Consider the following 15,345-nt stretch of genomic DNA (forward strand, 5'->3'; position numbering starts at 1 on the left):
TCCCCAGGAGGTAGCAGGGCCCCTGCCCATCCACCTGCCTCCCCTTCACCGGCCTGCACTTCTGCCCCTGCTTGCTGCCTGCCTGGGAGGGGGCCTGCTGGGCTGGGGGCTGCATGCGGCTTTGTAGGCTGGGGGAGTAGTTCTCTTCGGAGCAGGTGGGAATGAGGTGCAGGGTGGGGAAGGGTCCCAGAGACTCCAATACACACTCTACCTACCACCATTTAGCCAAGCTTTTCGAGCCACTGACTGTGCTGTGGCTCAGCAGTGACACCCAGTGGCCATGGGCATGCACTGCAGGCACTGCAAGGGAGTGACTGCGCTGAACCAGCCCATCTAGAACAAAGCTCGTATCCCTCATTCAGACAGGAAAAATCAGGCCCAACTCCACAGAGCGGACAACTGAAGCCCTGGCTTTTCAGCTCCCAGGACTGGGGGAGCCAGCTAACATTCTCCCAAGCACCTCCTCAGTGGGTGCTAGGCTGCAGGCCAGGCCCTATGGACATTGATGTGATTTGGACACAGTCCCCACCCCTCAGGGTAGTCACGGTGGGGTGGGGGGGGAGGGGGAAACAGACTAATAACCAATAACAACAGGACAGAGGGAGCTCAGCTGTGATGGGGGAGGATTTAGCCTCCTCCTCGTGTGCTGAGGCCTGAAAGATACATTAACCAGGCGAAGGGTGTTCAGGCAGAGAGGAGCAGGAGCAAGCACTTGGAGTGGCAGAGTGTGATAGGCAGGGGTGAGACAGAGGTCAAAGGCTGTCATGACTTAGGAGGCCATATCGAGGAATTTGAACTTTCTTTTAATGGGCAGTGGGGAGCCCTTTTAATAGCCCTGAGCGGGGAAGTGACATGGTCAGATTTTCGTTTGCAGAAGACCACTCTGTTGCCGTGTGGAGAATGGATGTGAAAAACAGAAAGAGACTAGGTAAAAGGCTGTCATGGCCACCCTGGCAAGAGACTGTGGGGGCTGGCACTGGGATTGGCGACAGTGAAGAGGGGCAGATGTCAGTGCACCTAAGCGACACTTGGGCGCTAGTTTGGCTGTGAGGGGGAGTGAGAAGTTAAGAGAGACACAACAGTAAAGGAGGGTCAGGAGGAGCAGGCCCACTGAGTTTTGTCCATGAAAAGTGAGAGACGTCTGTATTGTGCCCCATGGGGTGTCCAACAGGCCCTGAACGCTCAGGACGGGGGTGTCATCAGTGCAAGCAGCAGGCCCCCATCTGGGGAAGGATCCAAACAGCAGAATCTTTTTTTTTTTACGTTTTTCTCAAGATTTTTACTTTGATATTTTTCAAATATGCAGAAGTGTTGGTACAATGAATATTATTCTTCCCTTTCTCTAGGCTAGCCAATGACTGTTTTACCACTTTGCTCTGTCTTCTCTTTATATATTTACAGACCTTTTTTCCCTAATCCATTTGAAGATAAGTTTCAGACTTCATCCATTCCTCCCCCTAACACGTCAGCATGTATCTCGAAAGACTTGGACATTCTCCCAAATAGCCACAATACCACTATCATACCTAAAGCAAGCTGACATTAATTCAGTCAAATGATGCCATTTAATGCTTAGCATATACAAATTTTATCCGTGGTCTCAAAGTGCCCTTTATAGCTGTTTTTTTTTTTTAACTTCTAATCAAGATTTATACATCACATTTGGTTGTCACGTCTCCAGCCTCTTTTAATCTAAAATAGGCCTCCTGCCCTTTTTTCTTTCCCTTGATTTTGTCTTTTTGTGAACGTCCCATCATCTAGATTTGTCTGTTTCCTGGCGATGAGATGCAGGTTAAGTCCTCTTAGCAGGAGCACTTGGGGGGATGTGGTGCCCTCTTACTGCATCTCTTCAGGGGGTTCATGATGTCAGCTTGTCCCACTATCCACGCCGGGAGTGGCTTAACGTAACTTCTGAAAGCCATTCATGTTTAGCTCCTCCTCCTGTAATACTTGAAGAGGGATTACTGTGGTGTACAGCCTGTGGTGACTGTCCCCCGGCTGCAATGACCAGTCAGTGGCCTAAGGGTAGCTCAATCCGTGCGATGTGGACAGGACACCTGGATCATAATAGACAGTCACAGCAAGACCACAGTGGGCTCACGAATGTATTGGCAGACCTCTCAGTTGTTAGGTATTTTGGAGGGAGTGGCTACTTTAAAAGGTTGGATTGTAATTATAGCAAATCATGTCACACATCATCCCATCACTCACTCCATACTGAGTAAAGGGCATCAAGAGAGGCTCCCAGCGGTGTCAGGGCTGAAATAGCGATTCACTGTCCTCGTGCTCTGCTGGAGTTAAGGTATCTTCAGCACAGAACCAGATTAAGTCTGCAGTAGGGAAGAAGGAGTAAGGGAGTATGAGTTCAGGCAAGACCGTGGACCCTATGCCGGGGTTGGAAAGGACAGGCAGATGGGGAGTAAGTGAAAGTGAGTGCCAGCTGGTGGCCTCTGGCCTGAGCCCTGGGCAGCAGCTCGCACTGCTGGGGAGTGGGAAGCCCCAGAGCAGGGAGGCCTGGGAGGAAGGTGGCTTTGTGGACCCGCTGCCGTATCCCTGGGCCTCGGCACTAGAGATGCTACTTAGAAGAGAGGGTGAGGCTGAGGGCTGGGCTCCTGGACCTGCGGAATATGGGCCTGGGGTAGTCAGAGCCTAGGAGGGTTGAGCCCAAAGTGAGAAAGGCTTGGGAGGGGACACCAGGGCCAGAACCTCAGCCTTGCCAGCATTTTAAACACAGCTTCCCAATAGCAGTGCCACTCAAACATATTCTCATTTTACTTGTATATATCATTGTGATGTGAATGGAAAGAATACTGGTAAGTTGCCTCATCCCACTGATGGAGGTAGGCAAAGGGTCCATTTAAAGAACATTAGAGCTGGGGTGGCGAGGCTTCCTGGCAGCCTCCAGGGCACATTCTGTGGCGAGTTCCATGGCAGACCCTGGGACGGCACTGCCGCCCTCGCCCCCAGTGCAGCAGGACTTGCGAGGGTGCGGGGAGAAAGCAGCCAGCTGGGATCCAGCGGGACCTATTGAGGGAGCTGCTTCTGCCTGCTCTGTCCCCCTGCTGTCCTTTCCTGGTCTAGTCCCACTGTCCATAGGCCCTGGGCTGTGGCAGGTGGTGCAGGCTGCAGGTGCATGACCAGGGTGGGGCATGGGCCAGCAACAGGCTTTGCAGGGGCCCCTCCCCGTCCCCTTCACGGCTGCATCTGTCTCTTTCCTCCGCAGGGGGAGGGGTTGCACCAACTACGCGAGGCTTTGAAGATTTTAGCTGAGAGGGTTTTAATCTTGGAAACAATGATTGGGCTCTATGGTGAGTAGAGACAGACAGACGGACAGACAGCCCAGCCCCTGCCCGCCAGCCTTCCCCAGGCCCTCCAGCGTGGAGCTGCCTGGGCTCAGTAATGAAGCTGGAGAAGCTAAGACCACCTACCCCTCAATGACTGGGTCCCTACTCCACAGGTGAAGGGGGGCCTTAGAAACCAGGGCCCCCACCTCTGTGGTCAGACCTGGGCCTCCGGGCGTTGTGGGTAATGTGGTTTCCAGGCCTGCAGGGGAAACCAGAGGTGACAGATTTTGAGTTTGGAAGAAATTATGCGCAATGAAGCCAAACTCCAGAACAGCAGGGAATTGTGGGTAACAGCTGGAATTCAACAGTGCAGGGGATTGTGGGTAATAGTCACAGCCCAGGCCCACAGGAGGATTATGGGTGATGGATCCAGACTTCAATCAGGCTTCAGCTCTAGAGAAATCTCGGGTAACCAAGCCAGCCTCCAGGCCCACAGGGACAGTAGGTTATGGAGCTGGACTCCAGAAATGCAGGGGACTGTGAGTGACAGAGTCAGGCTCAGCCCCCAGGGGACTCTGGGTAATGTATTACCCGCCAATTCTGATCCTTCCTCACCCGTAAGACCCAAGAGGCTTCCAGGGCAGGCCTTCTGGGCCTGAGCTATCCGCCTGACAGTTTCAGTTTCCCCTCTGGTCCTCCTAACCTGCCCTGAGGGTCCGTTTAGGGGCGTGCGAGAGCTAGACCCTCACCCTAGGAATTCACCCAACAATTCTCTACCCATCACCCATCTGGTCACTTGAGGAGCCAGGCAAGCCCTGTCCCTGCTTAGAAGGGGAGATCAAGATCTCAACAGAGACTCACAGCAAGGCTCTCGGCCCACACACCCCACCCTCGGCTCCCCGCCCCGCCCTCGGAGGCCGGACTCGCACCGTCTGCTCTTCTCGATCTCCCATCAGGCTCCTAGCTTACAGAGCTTCCTGCAGCAGCAGGCTCAGCTGGAGCTCCTGGCCAGACGGGTCACCCTGCTGGAAGCCATCATCTGGCCAGGTAACGGCAGGGTGGGCAGGCAGGGGCAGCCCCTTCCAGGAAGGGCCTGGGAAGGGCCTGGGGTCACAGAAGGAGACTCCCATGCTGGACCCAGGCCAGCAGACACTCACTCTTTAGCCCTTCCTTCCAGCTAGCAGACGGTGCCCGACACAGAGAAGGTTCCAGTAACTAGTTCTTGAGTGAATGAGCACCTGCTCTGTGCCAGGCATCTTGCAGGCACAAGCTCCAACAGATAAGGCAGAAATAGTCCTGCTCTCATGGAGCTTAGGCTGCGGGGGTGCAGGGGGAGCCCTGGAACTGGCCATTAAACCAAAGGTGAGGAATACCACCATGGAGTGAGCACAGGCATCTATGAAAGCACCGAGTGCCCCTGACCCAGGCTAGGGTGGTGCATTGGGCAGGGCATCTCAGGGAGGGCTTCCTGGAGGAGGTGTTGGCTAAGTAGAGCCCTGGAAAGCAGGGATCAGGGGCAAGCGAACAGGCAGTGGAGCAGCATGGGCAAAAGCCAAGAAGCCAGAGACAGCCTAGAGGGATTGTTCCGTGAGATTGCTGAGGGGTGAATGCTTTGGCTACAGGATCTTCCAGGGCCCAATTTGAGGAGGTCCTCAAAGGCAGGTCTGTGAGGCATGGAATGGGGTTAGACACCAAGTGGACATTTCCCCTCCCTGTGCCTGGCTCGCCAAAGTGGGGCTAGAGAGGTCTCTCTCCATTAAGTGGCGTCTGGCTGGCCCTGGAGAGAGGCAAGGCCTGGCTTTCCCCAGGGCTGAGCCCCACTCCTTACCGACCTGCTAAGAGGCCCCGACAGCCTCCCTTTTCCACCCCATCTCACAACCCAGTCCTAGTGCATCAGCGCACACAGGTCTCGGGCATCATGACCAACCTCCCATCTGTTTTACAAATGAGGAACTGAGGTGTCCAAGCTAAAAAGGGCTAAGGTTAAAGCCAAGCCTCCTTCATTGAGCAAAGCTGTAGAGTGCACCTGCTGAGTGCCAGGTCTGGGCAGGTGCTTAGCAGATCCCACAGATGAGGGTCATGGGGTACAGGGGCACCGAAGGATGTGGGACAGGAAGAGTCACCTCTCCCCAGGGGCAGGGGCTAGGCTTCCTGGACGATGAGACACTCGTGTTACGTCCCGGAAGATCCCAGCAAGTGCACCAGGAGAAGGCGGCGGGAAGGGCAGCCCTCACAGAGTCCTATGTGGGCAAAGGCCTAGGGGTTGGAAGGTGTGTGTGTGGTCTGCTTCCAAAGCCCACCTTCCCATACCACAGGGCTTCTGCGACTTCTAGAAACATCACTGACCATCTCCCAGACCTCCTTCCCTCTCACAGAGGAGGGACGAACGACCTAATGCCAGGCTCTCAGCGCCTTTCCAGGTGTCCCCTATCGCTTCTCTCAGGAAGATTGTGGCCTGGGATCTATACCCTGCCCCCCACCCCCAGCCAGCTCTGTCTCCAGCAGCCCCGGGAGGAAGTGCTGGTCGCTTAGGAAGGCCCATGCCCACTCTTGTGTCCTTGAGCCCGGAAGAGGGACTCCACGAGCCAGCTGTCGTAGTGGGCCTGACAGGGCGGTGTGGGGCCGGGGAGCGGAGAAGATGACGGGACCATGCCCACTGGCCCGTCACACACAGCAGGTACCAACTGAAGACCCAGATGGGACTCACGTTTAGGATATAATCAGCAATGACAATAGTCACAGCTGTCACACTTCCAGCCCACGTGGGCTGAGGCATTTACAATAATCACTTCCAGTCCTTACAACAAGCTTGCCTGGTGGGCGATGCCATGCCCGTTTCACAGGTGAAGACAGACTCCCTGGGAGTCATAGGGACAGTAGTGGTAAGGTCAGGAGTCTCCCCTAGGTCCGTCCTGGCTCTTTTGGCTCCATTGGCAAAGGTTCAGTGACACCCCTGCCTCACTAGGCCCTGAATTTATGTCAGAACAGCATCTCATGACCAACGCACAGTGACCAGACCTGCGGGAGACCCGGTCAAAAGCTCACCATCCTAGTGACCGCATGATCCAACACGTACGGTGAAAACCGCTTTCCACCCCTGGGCACGCTACCACACAGCAAGGAGGCCTGGAGGTCTGTGACTTGCCCGAGGCCACCTAGCTGGGGTAGGGCGGGGCCCTAGCTGATGCCGGTGTCTGAGCTGTGCTCCCTGGTTGAGGGCATGCACTATCCCTTGACCATGATGGCACATGCTTGTTTGCTCCACGGTTCCCGAATCTCAGCCCAGAGGTGCGTGGGAGGCTGGGGCACACAGGTTCAGGGCGCTTAAGTTATGATGATGAGGGTCTAGCCCACTCTCCTGCCTGTGCCCTCAGGAGGCCGCTGGTGCTCCCCACAAGCCAAGTGTGTCTCCTGTGACCAGCGTTTTGAAGGCTTAGTCAAGCCCTCCATGCTGGGCTTTGCCTGGGTGGTGCCCTCCCCCTAGAAAATAGCCCATCCTTCCGACCTGCCTGACCTGCTCATTTAGCTTTGAGAGGGCCTGAGGTGATAGTCACAGGCTTCCTAGAGGAGGTAAGTCCTGCTCTGGGTTTTGTAGGATGAATAAGAGTTGTTTTCCTTTAAGGTGGTGAGAATGCCCATTACAGTCATACCTCTCTACTCGCCGGCTTCAGAAAGCGTCAAACCCTACACTCGTCGCATTTTGACGAGAAAAACAATGTTTCATCCCTCTGGTTTCGGCACTCGTCACGAGTCCCAGAACGAATTAACGAGTGCCGAGGTACAACTGTATGGGTTTCACTGTGGGGTCCAGCTCACTTCCAGGCTGGGGCGCATCTCACCACAGGCAAATCGGAACTGACTTCAGTCATTGCAAGAGTTGGCCAGGACGTCAGTGTCCAAACTGCCTGCCCGGCTGTAGAGGTGAGACAGCTGAGGCCCTGACGGAGCCCCCGTGTGCCCAGAGCCTCAGTGTAAGGTCAGTGCCGTGCCTGGCCTTGCTGACCCTCCCCCACCAGTGGCCTAAACCGGGAGGAAAAGGGAGCCTGTTCCCTGGGTTTCGTTGACCCAGCTGTGAAATGCCAATGGTTCAGGCACACCTTCACCCAAAAATGCAGAAAAGAAAAAAAAAGACCTCTATTTTTTATGGAGCACTCACTACACAGTAAGCGTTTCAGAAACATGGTGGGTTCATTTGTCCCCACTTGACAGAAAATCGAGGCCCTGAGTGCTCAGGGGGTTAGGGGCTGATGAGTCCCTGGTGGGGGGGATGCTAACCAGTCTGCAGACCCCTTTTCCCCCACAGCTCTGCCCCGTGGATGCCAGGGCAGAGTGCGCCTGGCCAAGTGCCCAGTCCCCCCACGCCCCAGAGGGCCAAGGGGAGGTGGGTACCTCACACAGGCCTCACTAACCCAGCCTCTCTCCTTCCCTCCGGCAGAACCAGAGGGGTCAGGGGCAGACCCTGCCGGCACGGGCACCCCCAACCTCCTTCGGGGCAAGAGGGGAGGACACACAACCAACTACCGGATCGTGGCCCCCAGGAGCCGCAACGAGAGAGGCTGAGGGTGGAGGCGGCCCCTCGGGGTGGGCCAGGCCGGGCTTCCCTTCCCAGCCTGGACTCGGCCAGCTGCCTCCAGGGACTGCCCAGCATATTTATTAATGTCCTCAGGGTCCCTCCGCCTCCTAGGCCTTTGGGTATGACAGCCCAGGCACCTCTGCCTCACTTGAGGCTGAGCAGGGACAGGGGCCTGAGAGGGAGAGGTGGCCCGGGCGGGAGATGAGGCCTTGCTGGGGGCCCTGGGCCTGTTTCCCTCTGCAAAATGGGGGGATGCAGGCCTGCAGGGAGGGGGTGGCAGGTTCCGGGTCTCTGTCTCCCATCAGGCACCCAGGCCTTCGGGCCCTGAGGGAGCCAGAACTCTGCCCAGCCCTCAGCACATGCAGGGATGACGAGAGAGGGCAGCCTCACCTCCCTTCGCCCCCACCAAACCTCAGAGGAGCCCACCCTCGCCCCTCCTCTCATTTTCTGGTGCTCAGTTCCCAACCCTGAGGTCAAGGTGCCCAAGCTGACAGGGTGTTGTGGACTCCCTGACTCCGTTCTGTCCCAGTCCCCAGCCACTCCCACATCCCAGGTGAGGGGTGGGGGCGTGGAAAGCAAGGAGCCACCTGCTCCCACAAAGCTTTTGACAGGCACCAGGAGATAGGTGTCTACCGGCCAATAAAGGCCCCCAGCCTGATTCCCCACCCAGCATCGTCTCAGTGTGTGCTTCAATGGGGACAACAGGTCACAGCCAGGGGCCTCCTCCCTTTTCTCAGTGGCCTTCAGTACAGGCCTGCACAGGGTCAGGGGGCCAAGGCTCCCCTGGGCAGCAGGAGACAGAGAGAGGTGAGCAAAACAGGCTTAGGCTACCCCCAGCCCCTGGCCAGATATTCAGCAACAGCTGTGGCTTCTAAGGGGCTATGGGACCAAGGAGCCGCCAGACCTCAGGGCAGCTTCTCCTGAGCCTGTTTGCTCAACTGAAATGAAACGGATGGCATGGCCCTCAGACTTCCAAGTCCGTTTCTGGTCCCCAGCTGATGACCAGAAGGGTAACCAGGATGTAGACTGCTCCAGGACAGGTAGCCCCCTGTACCACCCCTCAAAGTCCAGCTTCCTAGGTGCCTCTCTGCCTTACCCCTCCCCCAACCCATCCCTATTCACTGCCCTTAGCTCTGTCTGCACTGCCCCTCCCAGGGGAGGGGCAAGGACTGAGAGGGGCCAAGAGGGAGGAGCTTCTACTTCAAAGAGGAGGAAGCGTCTCCCCCACAGCACCCCCACCCACTGTTTCCTGCCCACAGGCCCAGCAGTGTGCGGCCCCGCCCTGGGCCTGGCCTAACAGACAGCCTGAATTGGCCCTGTCCCGCAAGGACACTGAGGGCCACGGGCAGTGAAGGGATGGTGTCCCTGAGTGATCAAGGAAGGCTTCCTGGAGGACAGCATCTGTGTAGGCTGAGACTGGAGGATGGGTGGAAAATAGCTAGGAAACAAGTGATTAAGAATGCACCTTGAGCCCTGGCTGGTGTGGATCCGTGGACTGAGTGCCGTCCTGCAAACTGAAAGGTCACTGGTTCGATTCCGAGTCAGGGCACATGCCTGGGTTGTGGGCCAGGTCCCCAGTTAGGGGCATGCAAGAAACAACCAATGGATATTTCACTGGCACATCAATGTTTCTGTCCCTCTCTTTCTCCCTCTCTCTAAAAATAAATAAATTAAATCTAAAGAATGCTCCCAGGCAGTGGGTCCAGCCCAGCAAAGGCCCGAGGTGGAGGAAATAGCTTCCTGGAGGAAGAGGCTGCATGGTGGGTAACGCCGGACATCAGAGCTGCTCGCCTGCAATTGGCTATTCATTTACTGTTCATTCATCTTGACACCAACACAGAACAGGCAGATACAACTGTGGCCCGTAAGGAGGTCCAGGGTGAAAAGCGAACTGGTTTTATTCTCAACAGTACTAGTGCAGGGCACTACAGGGGCCTCTCCTGTACCCACTCTGATGTGGCGCACTGGCCCTTGGACCACTGACCCATAGCCAGGCCTCTCGTCACCTGAGGGCCTGCCTGTGCTAGGGGGGCCCAGGACCCTCGGGGTGAGCGGCCCCACCCCTCCCCTGAGTCACCAGGGCCTCAGTGCCCACCTCCCCACCGACCAGCAGTGAAACAGCGCCCTCGACGCGCCCTGTGGCTGCTAGTGCCACCGCTGCCTGCTCCGTGGGGAAGCCCATGCGCTCCAGCTGCTGCAGCCTGTGAGAGGGAGGGGACAGGGAGAGCATCAGGGCCACCTCCAGCCCTCACACCAGGAGACCCCACCCTGCTCACCCTGCCTTACCGCAAAGAGGAGACAGAGGACTTAGGCAGCCACAGTGTGCTCATGGGAACGGAGGCTCGCCCCTCAAGGAGCGAGGCCTGGATTCCCTCCTGCAGCATCTGCTCATCTAGGGCTGCCCACAGTGGGGTCCCTGTGGGGAAGCCGGGCCCAGGCCCGGGCAGGCCAGCCTCTGCGGAGCCATTCCAGGCCGGCTGCACAGGCCCCAGGCCTGGTGGAAATAAGGCTGAGTCTTCGCTGTGGGACCAAAGACTAGAGGAGGCCATGTGAGGAGGTCCATGGGTGGAAAACCTGGAGGGGCAGAAGCAGAAGAGGGTCTGACTGCCAGTCAATGCCACAGCTTCCACCACCGGGGCCGGTAGCCTTGGCATCGCCCTCACCTCACTCCAGGATGCGTGAGGGGCAGCTCAGCCCCACTGCCTGGGGTGGGAAAGAGCCTGAGCGGCCAGCACTCCGCCAGGACCCTGCACAGGAAGCCACCCTGCAGCACCTGCAGCCGCTGCTCAGAGAGCTCCAGCCATCGGAAGGCCCCGGCTGCGTCTGCCTGCCCAGGGCAGGGCGGCTGGTCAAGGAAAACCGAAACCCGCCAGGAGCGAGCCCACACGGCATGCCAGGCCCTTGCCAAGTGTATGCTGGGCATTCCCACGTGTCTCCTCACTACGGCCCTGTAAGGGAGGTGTTGTCACCCCAGTCAGCTGTGGAAGTTCGGAGAGGAAAGGGGATATGCCTGAAGCTCCTTGGCCAGTAAGAGGTGGCGCCGCGTGAGTCTCACCCCCAAATCCTGTCTCATCCCATTTCAGCCACCGCTGCCCTGTTCTATTCCCAGAGCCCTGTCTACGTGTTCAGGTCTTGACTTGAGGCGTACTGTTGGGCCCAATGACACACGCCCCCATTCTTCTTGACCAGGCAGCGTGCTCCCCACTCCAGGACTCGGCAAGGTGCAGCACCCAGTGTCCCTAATGCTAAACAACTACAGGGGTCTGCCTGTGCCCACTCTTCTCTCCAACTGCACTGTTTTCCCCAACAGGCATCACGCATCCTCAGAGCAAAAGCCTGTATGTAATGCACATGCAACATCGGCCACAGGTGGTTCTCCCTGTCAGTGCCCAGAGCCCAGCCCACTCTCACCCCTGGCCGTGCACCTCCTGCACCCTCTGCCTGGCCGCTCTCTCCTCTCACTTCCACTTGAACCCCTCATCCTACATGTCTCAGCTTAGATGTCACTTCCACCGTGGAGGTCCTGGTTAGGTGCCTCCTTGGGCCACCTCAGCCCCCCTGAGTTTCCCTTTAAATTGTAACTGGCACTTGGCCACAAGCCCCCCCAAGCCACAGCCCGGAGCCTGGCTGGAGGACTCAAAGATGTGCCTGAAGCATGTATTCACAGCTTTGTGCCGTGGCTGGGCCTGACCCCCTTGTGCCGCTTCCCTCCCAGGGACCCTGGGGGCCCAGCCACGACCCACACATCCACATAGGCCCTGGGTCCAGGCAAAGGATACGGGCCAGACCTGCAAGGAGGCCACAGAGGAGATGCAGGAAGGGTGGCTCGGAGGTGAGCAGCGGTGTCAGGATGAGCAGTAGCCATGGCGACAGCCATGGTGGCAGGGCCCCACGGGGCCATCTAGGGTGGTAACCCTGCCCCGCCATCATGGCCAGATGGACAGGCATGTACCCGCAGCCACCCGCTGCACTGGACACCCCGAGGCCTGCCAGCAGCACAGCCAGCAGCCCGGCAGCCAGGGCCAGCAGGGCGGAGGCATGCAGGAACCGCAGCGTGCCCAGGTGGCACTCCTGCTGCCAGCCCAGCGTGGGCAGGAGCAACAGACTCAAGAGAAGGCTGGGTAGGGCCGTGTGGCCCACAGCATGGGTCAGCAGCCGGTGTGCTGGGGGAGAGAAGGGGCTTATGTGCCCGGTTAGTGGCCCCAACCCCTGAGGCTGCCCTGGGTATGCCAGGTTGGGAATTATCCTCTGCCAGGGCCACCTGCTAAGCCAGCTTGCCCTCCCCAGGAGCCAGAGTCTGCCCACTGCCAGCAATCACTCGGGGGAACCAAGGGCTTCCAAACACTGGCTGCTCCCCCGCTGTATTAAACAGAACAAGCCAGGCCCTCCGCTCAGTCTTCTCAAAAGCAAGCAACTAAGGACGAGTCACTTAACCTCTGTGAGCTTCATTTGAGTTCCTCAAATGTGAATGGAAGCTGCTGTCATTATTGGGAAACAGGCACTCAGCCGAGGTCACTCCTCAAACTCCCAGCACCACCTCTTCCATCATTCTCACGCTAAGCTGAAAGCCTTAGTTCTTATTTCAGGAAGCCTTCGGAAGACAATTCCTACTCACAGGCTCCCCCCTCCGCTGGCTCCTCTGCCCTCCCTGGCTGTGGATGGGTTGGGCGAGCTCCCGTCCGGGCTGATCCTCCCCGCAGCACTGGGTCCTATCCCTGCCTGACCACTGCAAGAGGCAGAGCTACTGCCAACTGGTCTCAGGCCCTACAGCAGGTCTCCTGCCTCCTCCAAGGCGCAGGGGGCCAGCCCTCACCCTGCCAGGGGTCCAACAGCAGCTCCGGAGCCAGAGCAAGGCTGGGGCCTGCTCCTACCAGCCACAGACTGCTCATTAGCAGCATCAGGACTGAGGAGGCGAGAGGCAGCGCTGGGGACAGTAGGCCAGGGGGGCTTCTGTCACACATGGCTTGGCTGAAGGCGGTCACACGCAGTCTTGGGGCTATGTGCTATGGGTAAAGGAAAACAATAAGTTATTATTGCAGCTTTTATCTGACTTCCTTTCAATTACCCTACCAACAGCTCCACTTTACAGAAGTAGGAGCTGAGGCTGGAGACAGGCCCAGCAACTTGGCCATGGAGGAGCTCGGACCCTAACCATGTGTTTAACCATCTTGCCAGTCCACCAGCCTGAGTGTGAGGATGGGGAGAAGCCAGGCCAAAAGGGCTCTGAGCACCGACCGCCCCTGAAGAAGGGTAGGGGGTGGGAGGCACAGGGCGAGGGAAGTTGAACTCAGGCCCTGGACTCCCAAAAAGAGGGACACAGCCTCCCAGGGCAAATTCAGGGCCCTTTCCAGCTTTCCTCTGCTCCCCTGCAGCTGCAGACCATCGTCCTCCCTCCTCCCTTCCCCTGTGCCTAGCTTGGACCTCCCGATGCTGCCCCAGACCAAGGGGTAGAGGCCAGCCAATGTGCAGGCAGATCAGGGAGGGGGTGAGGCAGAAGGACTGGAGGAGGGGCAGCAGGAGTCCCATATCCAGGGCGCATACACAGTGACACTGGACTGAAATACCTTGCACTGAGCCCTAGCACAGCCCCTTGGGCCCTAGCCCCCTTTCCACAGGAGCGTTCCAGTCTCCACTTCTTCCCGTTGTGCATCCCTAGGCAAGCTTGCCAACTGCGGAGCTCTCCTTCCTCTTCTATAAAATGGGGATGAGAAAATCCTATCCTTACAAGTGTAATAGAGTAAACAATAATTTTTTAAAAAAGGAAAAAAAAGAAAATCCTTTCCTTACAGGATTAGATAAAGGAAAGACCCAGGCGGCCCACAACTCCTGCTCATTTACCTGTAGCCACCCCAGCTAGTGGCCCATGCGGCCACCAGCTGCCCCAACAGGGGGAGGCCTCAACATGGAGGCAACTGCTCCAGCCTTGCTGGTTCAGACTCTGGCCTTCAAACGTGCCCATTCCCCGCCTTCATGGCAACACTTTTTCTCCCTTTCTTGTCCCTCACATCCAGCCTGTCCTCCTGGCCTTGCTGGAACCCCCTCACCCTTGGCCAGGCCTGTCTGTCTCAGGAGTCCCACTGAACTGATTTCACCGGGCAGGAAGCAAAATCCCAGAAAGACAGCAAGCCTGCCTCCTCTGCTCCCTTGAGGACATCCTGAGCATCAAACAGCATCAAAACCCACCTGCCAGTTTCCTGCAGGAAACATGCAGAAAGCTTCGATCTTCAAGAGGCCAACTCCTCTGCACCTTTTGAAGCCCAGCTCAAATGTCCCCATCCCCTTCTCTGGCCCTTACATCATGAATCTTACCTAATGAATACAGCTTAGCCTGTCTTTCACCCTGGCTGGAGGTCTGAGCTAAAGCCGGGGGGGGGGGGGGGGGGGGAGGGTGTCGTTCATCCCCAAGTTTCCCAGGATGTTCCTCACACATGGTTGGTGCCCTTAACGAAAAACACTAGCTTGGCACCACCTCGCTGAGAGATTTGGGTGAGACTGGGTTAAAGGTTGTCCAGGAAGGCGGAGAAGTGCCACCCTTGCCCGGAGCCAAGGCTCCATTGCAAGCCTCCTCCTGTACCCCGCCACCCCCCCACCCCCGGACTTGTCCGTGGGCAAACGAACTGGGATTTGAACCCTCCAGGCCGCAATCTCCATCTATAAAATGGGGCTATGCACCATCAGGCCCTGCCTACCTTATTGGGAAGCCGGAGGACAGAATGGGAAGGCAAGGGCCCGGAAGATTCTTCCGGGTGATGGAGAAAGTGAGGGTCGCAAGGTGTGGGTCGGACTCAGCTTTGTGACTTTAGTAAAAGTACCCAAATTACTTGGGCCTCAGTTTCCCCTTCTGTAAAAACAAGGGTATTAGATGAGGGATGATTAAAGGACCTTCTCAACCTCGACCGTTACTAGGGGGTTCTCGGGGCCCGGAGCTACGTTCGGGATATCCCATCCAGCCCACCGGCCTCGGCCCCCGCCCAGCCGGCTCAGGCCACGTGTCAGGGGTACTCACTGCGGGGCGCGCCCCGTGCCCGCCAAGAGCCGGGCGGGGTGCCCGGCTGGGAGCAGGGACTCGAGCTTCCCGCCGAGGCCCGAGGACCCTAAAACCATTCTGCTTGACCTCGGGCGCGAGACCCCCACCCCAGGCCCACTCCCCCGCGCGCCAACCCCTCCCCCGCCGCCCGTGAATTAGTCAGCAGTTGTTCAAGGCCCAGGTCCCTCCCCCTAGCCCTCCCTCCGGCCTCCGTTTCCCTTCAAGGCATACTCTTCAGAGACGGTCCCTAGAGCCAGCGGACGTGACCACTTCGAACAATTTAGCCCCGTGCGAAGAATCAATTCGCCTTGACACCGAGACCCACTGATCCGCCGCTCCGGTCCCTTCAGTGCTACTTTGGCCCGCGCGTCTCAGCTGGCACTTTTTAGAGAGGATCAGGGCGAGAGTGGAGGGCGAGAAGCCTAGGAAGCTGTGGTTCATCCCTCTCTCCTCTACCCCCG

General features: G+C 57.7%; 2 protein-coding genes across 10 annotated transcripts in view; one reads left to right on the forward strand and one right to left on the reverse strand.

Annotated features, from left to right (window-relative positions):
* The window catches only part of EMID1 (EMI domain containing 1), a 36,077-nt gene extending 28,211 nt beyond the window's left edge, over positions 1 to 7,866 (forward strand). For 2 of the 3 annotated variants that reach the window (XM_054594133.1, XM_054594134.1), the window contains exons 14-15: positions 3,224 to 3,308; positions 7,720 to 7,866. In XM_054594133.1, the coding sequence (XP_054450108.1) occupies positions 3,224 to 3,308; positions 7,720 to 7,844 (210 nt within the window). In that variant the 3' untranslated portion in view covers positions 7,845 to 7,866. Of the gene's footprint in view, positions 1 to 3,223; positions 3,309 to 4,240; positions 4,332 to 7,719 lie in introns of all 3 variants that reach the window. The other variant, XM_054594135.1, reaches the window with a different exon arrangement.
* Positions 1,306 to 15,345, reverse strand: RHBDD3 (rhomboid domain containing 3). Of its 7 annotated transcripts, none has more exons than XM_054594127.1 (7): positions 14,041 to 14,209; positions 12,671 to 12,860; positions 11,637 to 12,020; positions 10,521 to 10,680; positions 10,144 to 10,431; positions 9,953 to 10,058; positions 1,306 to 2,330 (listed from the first exon to the last, which is right to left on the reverse strand). In XM_054594127.1, exons 1-7 carry the CDS (start codon positions 14,131 to 14,133, stop codon positions 2,325 to 2,327), a joined length of 1,227 nt encoding a protein of 408 aa, XP_054450102.1. In that variant the 5' UTR covers positions 14,134 to 14,209; the 3' UTR covers positions 1,306 to 2,324. The 7 variants fall into 7 exon arrangements, with proteins under 7 accessions (XP_054450102.1, XP_054450105.1, XP_054450103.1 ...); XM_054594130.1 differs by lacking the exons at positions 1,306 to 2,330; positions 14,041 to 14,209 and adding exons at positions 14,547 to 14,698; positions 15,116 to 15,345 and having other exon boundaries at positions 9,724 to 10,058; XM_054594128.1 differs by lacking the exons at positions 1,306 to 2,330; positions 14,041 to 14,209 and adding exons at positions 14,547 to 14,698; positions 14,864 to 14,986 and having other exon boundaries at positions 9,724 to 10,058.

The sequence above is a fragment of the Pteronotus mesoamericanus genome, unplaced genomic scaffold (genome assembly GCF_021234165.1).
Source record: "Pteronotus mesoamericanus isolate MK-2021 breed Mesoamerican mustached bat unplaced genomic scaffold, CSHL_Meso_final scaffold_507, whole genome shotgun sequence".
Classification (NCBI taxonomy): Eukaryota; Metazoa; Chordata; class Mammalia; order Chiroptera; family Mormoopidae; genus Pteronotus; species Pteronotus mesoamericanus.

Excerpts from the sequence above, each read along its gene's own strand:
- RHBDD3 (XM_054594126.1), bottom strand. The coding sequence starts at position 14,133 with ATGGGGACATTTGAGCTGGGCTTCAAAAGGTGCAGAGGAGTTGGCCTC. Across the intron at positions 12,021-12,670 it reads GCTGTTGGACCCCTGGCAGG|CACACCGGCTGCTGACCCAT; the intron begins GTGAGGGCTGGC and ends TCTCTCCCCCAG. Across the intron at positions 10,681-11,636 it reads CCTCCTTGCAGGTCTGGCCC|ACGCAGCCGGGGCCTTCCGA; the intron begins GTATCCTTTGCC and ends CTGGGCAGGCAG.